Source organism: Lipotes vexillifer, unplaced genomic scaffold (genome assembly GCF_000442215.2).
Source record: "Lipotes vexillifer unplaced genomic scaffold, Lipotes_vexillifer_v1.1 scaffold625, whole genome shotgun sequence".
Taxonomy (NCBI): Eukaryota; Metazoa; Chordata; class Mammalia; order Artiodactyla; family Lipotidae; genus Lipotes; species Lipotes vexillifer.
In genome coordinates, this window is record NW_006771655.1 from 646,342 (window position 1) to 658,139 (window position 11,798).

At 49.5% G+C, this 11,798-nt stretch overlaps 1 protein-coding gene across 2 annotated transcripts in view; it reads right to left on the reverse strand.

Moving 5' to 3' along the window:
* WIPI2 (WD repeat domain, phosphoinositide interacting 2) overlaps positions 1-11,798 on the reverse strand; it is a 31,062-nt gene that overhangs the window by 8,317 nt on the left and 10,947 nt on the right. For both annotated transcript variants that reach the window (XM_007447083.1, XM_007447084.1), the window contains exons 3-6: positions 3,373-3,542; positions 1,996-2,092; positions 1,521-1,618; positions 1,031-1,123 (exon numbers count right to left, since the gene is read on the reverse strand). In XM_007447083.1, coding sequence (XP_007447145.1) covers positions 1,031-1,123; positions 1,521-1,618; positions 1,996-2,092; positions 3,373-3,542 — 458 coding nt within the window. The remainder of the gene's footprint in view (positions 1-1,030; positions 1,124-1,520; positions 1,619-1,995; positions 2,093-3,372; positions 3,543-11,798) is intronic.

Here is an 11,798-nt window from a genome sequence, read left to right on the forward strand (position 1 = left end):
CTATGAAGGAGGGAAAGGTTTACCTTACCGAGGGGATCAATGAGGTAAATGAACATCAAGGGTCTAGTGAGTGACCCATAAACAGTAGCATCGTTATCACAGAAAGTGGGTGTGAGGGTCCAGACCCACACGGGAAAGGCAGAGAAGTGAGCCGACATTTATGCACCTCATTTGGGCGGCTGGTTCCAGGGGAGAGGTGACTTAGGAGGGGGCTCCTTTACGTTTTCATTGAGAAATTATCAAAGTAAACTAGGCAGTGGGCACTGAGAAGAGAGCAATGAGAACGTCGAGCAGGCAGAGAAGGGAGAAGACACAGCAGCTGAGTTGGGAGAGGACAAGGGCGCGCCAGGGTCACGGGGCCAAGAGAAGGGGGCAAACGGAAGGGATGCCCAAGCCATTTTGTCCTCCGTGCAGGGAGATTAAAAAGGGCCACGTCCCCTTACCCCAAAATCCTTCTCACTGGAAACTCATGTTAATGTTTAGAGGTGACCATGAAAATTTATACGTAAGACTTACATACACTATCTATATTCAAATTACTACTATAGGGCTTCCCTGGTGGCGCAGTGGTTGGGAGTCTGCCTGCCGATGCAGGGGACGCGGGTTCGTGCCCCGGTCCGGGAAGATCCCACATGCCGCAGAGCGGCTGGACCCGTGAGCCATGGCCGCTGAGCCTGCGCTCCGCAATGGGAGAGGCCACAGCAGTGAGAGGCCCGCGTACCGCAAAAAAAAAAAAAAAAAAAAAATTACTACTATAAATATATATTAATAGAGCTGAAATACTAGAAACACTAAAGCATCCCAGAAGGATGGCCAAATAAATGACAGCTGAACATGTACAGCCATGACACGTGCTCCACTGAGGCGAGCGCGGCCATGGAGCCCTACCTTGTCTCTCCCCGCACCCGCCCTCTAGGCCGTGGACTGTGCCTGGATGTGAGCTAGCTGGTACAAAACTGTTTTGCTGGTTAGCAAACTAACTGTGTGAACAGAGGTGACCCAGTTTTCCACAGGGCTGCAGCAGCCTTACCTTCTCGGAAGCAGTGGCGAGCTTGGTTCCACTGGCGTCGAAGGCCAGTGCGGCTAAAGGGCTGTCATGAGCCGGGATCATGTTTGCAGCTCTCTGGAAGGAAGGGTAAAGTGACACCATGACTGCCGTGCCCTGCGCTGCCCACCGGCTGTTACTACCAGCACAGTTAACACAGACACCAAAACCCCCTGATTAACCAGGGGTGAGGGGTCCAAGGAAATGCTGCTCAAAACCTTTTAAAAATAAGCAAAGCAATGTCTCCATGGAGTTTTATGGTTTTCTCCATTGCTTCTAGCACTTGTGCCGCTAGGCGTGCAGCACCGCGGGGACAGGAACACGTCCGGAGGCAGGATGACTTGGACCTGCTCGGCGACGGAGAGGGTGGCAGCGGAAACCATGCCCAGGAAACGAGGAGGGCAGAGGCTCCTTGGCCCTCCTTTTAGGAAGAAGGGGTGTTGTAAAGAGCTCTCCAAGGACCAAAGAACCTCACCAGATTGATGGTGTCGAAGACCTGCACCTCCCCGATGGTCGCGCTGCCTGGATACGCCAGGTAACAGTTGTCGTTGTTGATCGACAGCGCACACAGGCCTGCGAGCAACACACGGGGAACAAACGCGGGTCAGACCCTCCAAGTGTCACCAGAACCAGCACTTAGCAAGAACACGGGAATCAAGGGGAGCTCTGATGCGACCTTGGTCGTCGTATCACTGGCCCCAAACCGCCACCGTAGGTGACAGCAGGACTGTAAAAACAGACTAAAGCCCTTTGGTTGGAACTGGTTAGAAACCTCAAAATTGGAGGCTGACCGAACCAACAATTTATGTGGTCACAAGACCAGAGCCAGAAGGACGGTAGCTTGCTTTAAGATCAATACTTTTAAAAGCTGTGGAACCTAAAAGGAGAAGAAAATCTCTCTCACTGACAGCTCTTAGAAAGGCAGACCTGTCTGGTCCCCATGCGCTCACCTGCGGGGTTTGGGGGCGTCTCCCGGATGGTGTGCAGCACCTTCATGTCCCGGATGTTGTGTATATACAGAGACTCCTCCAGGCACACGATCAGCCTCTGGAAAAGACACAACAGAACACGGAAAGCCAAACGTAAGGAAGAGCCAGTATGACGCTCGCTCCCGACCGCCAGTTAGCAGACTCCTGCACTAAGACGCTGTGTCCTTTCCGGAACCCCTGCACTGGGTGCTCGTGGCACAGCCCCCGCTCGCCCAGGGTGGCGTCTGTACCCACAACTGCTTCCGCCGGCGCTACCAGGACTTCCAACTGTACGAGTTAATTCAACCTTATAGAAACTGGTCTCCAGCTAAGAAAAACATGGTTTGCTTTTGTTGCGCTCTCGGCCCTCCCCTCACGAAAACCAGGTCTAGAGCCTGGGACAGGTTTGGCGAAGGTTTCCAAAACCGATGCTGAATGAGGCACGGCAGGATGAAAATAAAAACTAGGGCTTTTAAAAAACTGTAAAATTCTACACCCGGACTATTTTGCAGGTGTCGAAGTTCTCGCTCCATTTTAAGGAAGATGGATGTGTAGCTGATGCACCAAGGGGATGAAAAGTCCAACGTGTTACACTTTGTAATTTACCATTTTAACCAACCTTTCTGTCAACAGACCCAGTTTCAACCACATCAGGGGTGTCCACTTTAGTCACGCATGGGCCACCCGAGGCCACGTAACAAGCATTCCCTGCACAGAACTGGTTGTTGACAGAACGTAGTGACAGCCCTTAAGGACAAGGCTGTATTTTGTAAGCCAAAGCCATGTGACTATCTCATGGAATAAACTCAAGTGCCAGCCACCAGGTCTACACTCCGGGCCAGACATTCTTGTGGGTTTTGGGAGAGACACAAAAAAGTAATAAATCCTTCATCTTAGAAGTTAAATTAACAGTTAAAGGGATAGGGAATTCCCTGGCCGTTCAGTGGTTAGGACACGGTGCTTTCAACTGCCAGGGCCCGGGTTCAGTCCCTGGTCAGGGGAACTAAGATCCTGCAAGCCACAAGAGGTGGCAAAAAAAAAAAAAGAAAGATAAAGATGCTCACAGATTTTTTAAAAAAGTAACATTTATAAAAAGCAAAAGAAGGTTCATGTCTTGAGGGATGAGTAAAGCAAACGGCAGAGGCCAGGGGATCGTCAGGAATGGGGCTATCTGAGCAAAACTGTTGAGACGAGAAAACAGAGTTGAGTCCAGGTAGGGGGTCAGGTGAGCAGAAGCATGGCCAGAGGGACCAGAAACGCCGCCTGGGAACGGTTGGCTGTGTCCGAGGGGCGCCACTGAGAACTCGGAGACACAGGCCAGAGGCCCCGGCAGCTGAGTGGGGTGAGAGCGCGGCCCACCTGCCTGTTCAGCTTCACGGCCAGGATGGTGTTGGAGTAGCTGTAGTTGCAGATCTCGGTCCCCTTCTTAAAGTGGCAAACCTTCAGCTTCCTGGGGGCTTTGAGGCTAACAATGGCCACTAAGCTGCTTGAGAACAATCTTTCCACGATGCACACATCTTCAGTGTCAGCTGAAAGGAGGAAAAAACCCCACGTCTGTGTGTATCCCCGTCAACAGGCACAATGCGCTCGTGTGTGCAAACACATGTCTACGGGCGGGCTCCCCACTGCGAGCTCTGGGGCCAAGAGAGCGGGTCAAGTTCGCTGCTTGTGAGGCCTGGACAAGCCGTCGGCAGGTCGCCCTGCACTCCGCAAGGAGGACCCACTCCTCAGAGGCCCCCCCCATTCCACATGTGGCACCCTGTCACTGCCCCCCCGGGGGGTCACCCAGAACTGCCTTCATCTGCTCCCTGGCTGCTCCCTAAACTCACTGGAATGTGAGCCCTGCCCAGACGGAGGCCTCATTTTCGGGCTCACAGCTGTCACCCCGGCACTTACAACTGTACCTGACATGTGACGGGCCCCCAAGCGTTCCCTGAATGACTGCATCTCTGGAGAGCTTGCTTTCCTGCCTGTAAACGGGGCTCACGGCTACCCTGGTGTGAGGAGGGACTTACAGACTCCAGCACGCAGTCAGCCCTCGATCCCCTTCCTTCGCTCCCTGCTCCCCACCCCCGCTCAGAAGACGGTGGGTTACGAACTGTGTGCACAGCAGCCCACAGACAAGAACAGACACGGTGGACCCTGCGTGGCTGTTACTTCACCTCCCATCTCCCTGGGAGGCCCCCACACCCACACTCTCTCCTTACTCTCCCCTTGGTTTCATTGGCAATTGCCTGGGGTAAGTTCAGATGGAGGGGCAAAGAGAATTCTGGAACGCAGGAAGAGCCCAGCGCCAAGCATCTAGATGACTTTCACGCGCAGCCTGCCTCGACCTGGGCTACGGGAAGTGCCGCTGAGCCGGGGTTAAGCACAGACCCGTTCGCCACCCTAACAACGATCTGCAGCCACGCTCTGTCTGGAGCTGAGCGCAGCACAGAGAACAGAGACACCCAGATGCATCACAGCCCAGGGGACCTGCGAGGCCGGACTAGCCGGAGTCCCGAGAGCAGCTCCACCGTGAACAGGAACGCTCCTGTGAAAGTCCGCACACCAGACTAAATGCATGGCTACCCGAAAGGGTTCCTTCCACTCGGCTGTCGCTGACCTTAATGGTGTAACTTAAAAACACACGTAGGTTAGTTTCAAAACCAAACTACTACAGTGAGCAAGTGAGCTCTACAGGTCCCCATAGAAAGACACAAACTGTTCTAGGGAAATGCGTAGTATCAGTCATCTCAATATGGGTTTGACAGCCCAACGTGCTCAGCACAGGGCCCAACTACTGGGTGTCAGCCAAGAGTTATATCCAAAGTGACGCAACTCATATTTGTGGAAAAAAATTTAGATATCGCTATTACATAGACTGGAATAGGCAATAAAATCAACTGCATGATTCCAAGCTCTTTACAGTAATTTAATCACAGCTGCTTTTACACAAATGAGAATCACTTCTCTTGCCTGCAGCTACAAACTAACCTTCCTTCAAAAAGAACCACACAAGCCTGAAGCTTGTCTGCCCCGCAGCATCTCAGGGGAGCTGCCAACCCCTTCTAGGATCTGACCCTGGACTGAAGGGCACAATCACGCGTGACCTCCAGCACAGGGGACGCGGCCTCGGCCTGTTTTCATCGGCTGATTCGAGTCCAGCACCTGCACAGGCAGTGTTCCAACATCAGGCCGACACAACTCGGGAGAGACCAACCGCCACCCAGAACGGCAATGATGTGCAGTAAAGATAACCTCCCTCGGGCCCAGATCCTCCAGGGCCTGTGGCAGGGAGGGGCTGGGCCCATGGCTGGGAGGGGCTGGGCCCATGGCTGGGAGGGGCTGGGCCCGTGGGCTGGGAGGGGCTGGGCCCGTGGCTGGGAAGGGCAGGGAGGGCCGTCTCCACAGCCACGCTTGCTCCCACGAGGCTCAGGCCCATCCTGCCCAGAGTCTCACCCTTCAGGCTCCCACCTCCGAGTCACCTCACTCTCTCCTCAAGATCTGACGATGGTCTGGAGGCACACGGCCCTGATGGATCGCACCCTGCACTTCTCACGCAGCGCTGTTCTGTCATCCCTGGGAACCCGGAGGCTGGCTCAGCAGTGGTGACCCTCCCACCCCCGCCCAGGCCCAGTTTCCAAGGACAGGAGTGTGTCTGCCTGGGCACACTGCCCCCTATCGGGTCTGACGCTGGCTGGCACACTGAATCTGGTAACATGGATGCCATCCGGAGACCCCGACAGGTTCTGATGGGGAGGCAGAACAAAATGTGAAAAGGAGGTGAGTGAGGAAGTGGACAGAGAACTCTGGCAGCTGACAGCAGGAGCTGCGTAATGAGGAAATGCAGAGACGGGGGAGGGACGGATGGTCACGTGCGGGACACGTATGGCCAAAGAAAGTGCCTGTCTTGAGATAAATGAGCAACGAGAGGCACTGACGGAGAGACAGACAATGCGGTAGAGACAGGATGACGTCTGAGAAACCAGAAGGCGTGAGACCCAGCAGGACTGGTTTCAATAGACAGGTACCCCCCTTTTCCCCATTTGAAAGGAGGGAGATGAGAAGATGGCACAGATCGGGGTGACGGGGGCGGTCCTCCGAGGGAGGAAATACCAGGGAGCTCCACGCTGAAAGCAGCTGTTTCTCCTTGAGGCATGCGAGCGGTTATCAGCTCTGAGGGGCACAGAGGTGGGAGGTTTAACGCGGGAGGACAGTATGAACAATCACCTCCCAGGGTAAGCAGACAGTTATCAGAAAAGTGTCGGATCATCAGCAGGCACTGTCAGTCTCCCGCCGAGGCTGCGGTAATCAATTAAAACTCAAGCAGTCAGAGGAAAGTCGTATCAATGCAAGAGATGCAGAAGAAGCACGAGAAAATTCACTGCCTATATTCACAGTAAAAACCCAGAAACCTAAGGTTCAGGAGAAACGTCTTCCGGCAATAAAGGCCTCTGTGAAAAATGTCACAGCTGGCGCCACACTTCACGGCGGACTCGATACTGAACTCTTTTCCTTTTAAGACTGGAAACAGGGCAGGGCTGCCCCTCTCCTCACTCTGGACTGGAAGCTGACAGACGGCCACAGGCAAGAAGAAGACATCAAAGGCACAAGGACCAGAAAGGCAGACAGCAAACTACTACTCTGCAAGCTCATGGACTCTGCTAAGCACCTATTAAAAGTAATGAATGAATTTAGCAAAGTCACAGGAGACAAGGTTAGACACAAGAATCAACCATATTTTTATACACTCTTAGCAAACAGCTGGGAAGGAAAACGAAGAAATTCCATTTACAACACTCTCAAAAACCAAAACATGAGGACAAAATTTAACAAAAGATGTAAGACCTCCACACCAAAGCCCACAGAATAGTACTAAGAGAAATTAAAGAAGACCTTCAGAAATGGAGAGATGTACCACGTTCACAGACTGGAATACTCAACGTTATATGTTAAGATACCAATTCTCACCCAACTGACATCTAGGTCCAATGCAACCCCAATCACAGTCCCAGCAGACTTTTTTGGTAGCCACTGACAAGCTGATTTTGAAGTCAGAAAGGCAAAGGATCTAGAATATCCAAGGCTATCTTGAAAAAGAACAAAGTTGAAGGGCTTACACATCATGTGACTTCAAACCTCAGTATACAAACAAAGTGACAGGAAACAAGACAGTATGTTTCCGACATAAAGCCTAATAAACAGACCAACAGAAGAGAATAAAGAGCAGGAACAGACACACACTTATAGGACTGTTTTTAGGCACCAAAGCAATTCAGTGACGGAAGAAAAATCTTTTCGACAAATGGTGGAGCAGGAATTCCTAGGGAGGAGCTTAAGGTGACTCATAGCTCATACCACACACCAGAATCAGTCTGAGAAGGAACCACTGAGCTAAACATAAAAGCTGCAACTATAAAGCTTTCAAAGAAAACACAGGAAAGGATCTTCATGACTTGACAGTAGGCAAAGGTTTCTTAGAAAGGGCAGAAAAGGCAAAAATCATAAATGAAAAAAATAAATCAGACTTCATCAAAATTCAAAATATTTGCTCAAAAGACAAGTCAAGCCACAGACTGGGAAAAAATATTTACAAAACATATGTGACAAAGGTCTGGTATCCAGAATATCTAAAGAACTCTGACAACTTGACAATAAAAAGACAAAACAATCAAATTTTAAAAGGGACGAAAGATCTGAACAGATATTTCACAAAAGATACACAGAGGGCCAACAAGGACATCAATGTGTCCAACATCATTAGTCATCGGGGGAATTTAAACTAAAACCACAATGAGATATTATTAGACACACATCAGAACGCCCAAAGTGAAAAAGCCCGATATCGCCAAATGCTGGTGAGAACGCAGAGCCACCAGACTGTCATACAGCACTGGTAGAAATGCACAACAGACAGACACAAGGAGGACCTGAGAGTTTCCTGTAAAACGAAACACAGGTTCCACTCCTATTTACCTAAGACAAATGAAAACATGTGTCCAAAAAAATATTTCTACAAGAATGTTCACAGCAGCTTTATTCGTAATAAATAAGTAATAGTTAAAAACTGGAAAAAGCCCAGATTCCCCTCAATAGGAGAATGAATATACAGTCAGTAGTATATTCATATATTGGACAACGGAGATGCAACAATATGGACAAACCTCAAAAACATTCCTCTGAGCAAAAGAAACCGTACTAAGAGGGCATATGCTGCATTTATATGATGCAGAACAGGCGAAACTAACTCCTTGCCTCTTGGCAGGTGGAAGGGAGCTGGGAGTGATGGGGGAAGGGGTATGAGGGAACTTTCCGGAGTGATGGTAAACCCTGATAGTTCAGGTTACACAGATGTCTGTGTATTTGTCAGAACACAGAATGTTGACTTAAGATCTGTGCATTCCACTGTGTGTAAACATTACCTCAAAAGGAAAAAAATGAAAACAACGCTAGTAACTAATATTCACGGTATGGTATTTCAGGGAACGTGTACTGATGTCTGCAAGGTACTTAGAAACGCAGACACAAAAAATAGGATGGATGGATGGATGGATAGATGGACGGAGAGATGGGTAAGTATGGTAAAGTGCTAACAACAGACTAAATGCTGGGTACACGGGTACTGGCTGTAAAATACTTTCAACTTTTCTGTGTGTTTGAAAATTTCCATTAATAAAATGGTGGAAAAAGAAAAGGGATGTATCGTTCATTTGCTTAAACCAGGTGTAGAGAAAGTAAAGGAAATGGGTTTAGGGTGTTGCCATCCAACTATAAGTTTGAAATTTCTTTTTTTAAACTTTAATGAAAACAAGCAGAAGAGACTCCTTTTAGAATTTTAACAACAGGGAAAGTGTGGTGCGGAGGCAGCAAAGCTGTTTTTAGCTGCAAGCATTCATAGAAGAGAGCATTATAATGAACCTCCATAGGCCTGCATCACCTGGATTTCACAAATGTTATCTTTCTACCATTTAGCTTCAGCTATCTTTTTCTTTGCTGAAGTTTCAAAGAGAGGCTCATCATCTTGACATTTCACCCCTAAATACTTCAGTGACCCCTCTAAATGGATCAAGACATAGGAAAAATGTCTTTTCCAGCTCATGAGTAAAGTGGAAAATTTCTTACATCAAAATCAATTGCAAGTAGACAAGTATTTAACGTAAAACACAAACCCAAAGAACCAGAAGATGACATGAGAGACTATTCATGCACCCCCGGAACAGGAAGAGCCTTCCTAGTACTCAGAAGCCTTACGAACAGAGATGGATACATCTGAATATACAGAAAGTCAAGACGTCAGAATGGCAAAGAGACCATAAGCAAGGTTAAAGAGCAAGCAACCCACACCAAATGGCTAATCTGCTTTACATCTGTAAGAGACAAATAATGCAACAGAAGAGCAGGCAAAGGGGGAAAGAAAGCAATCAAGAAAAAAAACCGCAAATGACTACCAGCAATTCCACTCCTACAGTATCTATCTACTCAAAGAGAAATGAAAACACACGTCCACACGATAACACAAACATGCACAGCAGCACTATTTACAACAGCCAAAGAGGGGAAACAACCCAAGTGTCCACTGACAAAACATGGAACGTCCACACCCTGTAATACCAACGAGCAACAAAAAGAAAGGAAGTGCTCGTCCGTGCTCCAACATGGGTGAACCCTGAGAACACTCCAGGTGAAGGCAGCCAGTCACCCGTGATTCCATTTATCTGAAACGTCCAGAGCAGCGAATGGACAGCGGGAAAAAGGAGGTTAGTGGTGGCCAAGGGCTGAGGGGGCGGGGGTGGGATGCAGTTGCCCTGCTAATGGACTGAGGGGCTCTTTGGGGAGTGATACAAATGTTTTAAAATTAGCTTAAGGTAGGCTGCACAACTCAGTAAATATACTGGAACCCACTGAATTGTACACTTTAAACAGCTGATTTTTACAGCGTCCAAATTACATCTCAAAAGAGCTATTAAAAAAAAATAACCCACACAGGCAGACAACTGAATAAATTTGAATTCTGGCCACTATATTGAGATCTGATGTATGAAGGACTGGGCAGCAGGGCCCTGAAACATCAAGCTGTGCTCCTATGAGCTCGTGAGTGATAGAGGGCCCTTCACCGTGATCCCCTCCAAGACCACGCGGCCCTGGACCCGGGAGCACACACAGGCTTCCAGGGTTCTCTCAAACTGCCAAAATCATACACTAAATATTGGGTTTTCTCTGGGAAATACCTGCAACTTCCATCAGATGTCCAAAGGAGACAGGAACCAGAAAACGGCTGAGGCTGCCTGCAAAAGGCAGATGAACTGCCGGTCATCCCGGAGTTACCGCATTTTTGTCACTACTTAAGTAAAAAACAACCAACGGGATTCACCTCAGAGACCCTTTAAGCCCTAGGAAGCAATGTGCTTCGGTCTTTTCAGGAATACACCTTCATAAAGCAACCTACTTGTACACGTTGCCAGTGGTTTCGGTTTGTTATTCTTCTGCTGCATCGTTTCCAGCTCTTTAACGTTACGTTACACCTCACTCCCAAGAGAACTTTTAAAAACAAGCATCCACAGAACCCACAGACCCAGAGCGCTCAGTTTCCACTAAACTGCGGCATGCACAGCTCAGCCCTCCCATGAAATACCAGCACACAGGAATCAGGCTGATAACTGAGGAGCAGGGTGCCCAAATGAAAAGATGCAGGGCGGGCGGAGCGCAGGGCGACCACGGAGAAAGCCTGAGCGCAGACCCCAGTGGCCTCCAGCGTCTAAGGCCTTTGCTTCCACGGCCCTCCGCTGTGGCCCTGGCCACAGGCTCTGCCGCACTTTCTTCCTAGGCAGCGGCGCCGATCCAACATTTAACTTAAGAAGCTGCTTCATTTAGGAAAGAATGTTGCTGGGCTTCCCCGGTGGCGCAGTGGTTAGGAATCCGCCTGCCAGTGCAGGGGACACGGGTTCCAGCCCCAGTCCGGGAAGATCCCACATGCCACGGAGCAACTAAGCCCGTGCGCCACAACTATAGCCTGCGCTCTAGAGCCCGCGAGCCACAACTACTGAGCCCGTGTGCCACAACTACTGAAGCCCGCGCGCCTACAGCCCATGTTGTGCAACAAGAGCGGCTACCGCAATGAGAAGCCCACGCACCACTGCGAAGAGTAGCCCCCGCTCGCTGCAACTAGAGAAAGCCCGCACGCAGCAACGAAGACCCAACACCGCCAAAAATTAAAAAAAAAAAGAAAGAATGTTGTTTTGCTTCTGCTGGTGCTGTTCAGAGCTGGCGATGATAAAACTTCCCGTGGTGGGAAGAGGGGAGGGACAAAGCCATGAACTAACACAGCACACTCCGCAACCAGGCGTGTCGGCGGACGCCCGGGGCTCTGAAGAGACACACGTGTACAGCCCACCCGATCTTCCATCACAACAGGCTCAAGAAGAGAGGCTGCTGGATTTCTCCCCTGGAAGATCCATTAGCGTAAATCTCGCTGAGGTGAATGTTCCAGCCAGTGCAAGGTCTGCCGAATCAGAACCTAGTTGGCCAACCTGCTTAGGCAGAGTTTCAGAACTAATGCTTTGTGAGGTATGATTTCCTAGCTCAGAGCATAAAATGCAAAGACGACACACGACGTAGAATCTGAAAAGGCCAACTTTTCTTTCTGAACTTCTGTGATATTTTACAAGTAATAAAACTACAACCGTTATTTATATTGCCTAACAGGGTAGGATTTCGTTTCAGTAATGTTTCAGGGAAGAGAGACCACATATTTGCACTTTACATACCTTCAAATAAATTTAAAAGGACACACAGAGAGGGAAAGA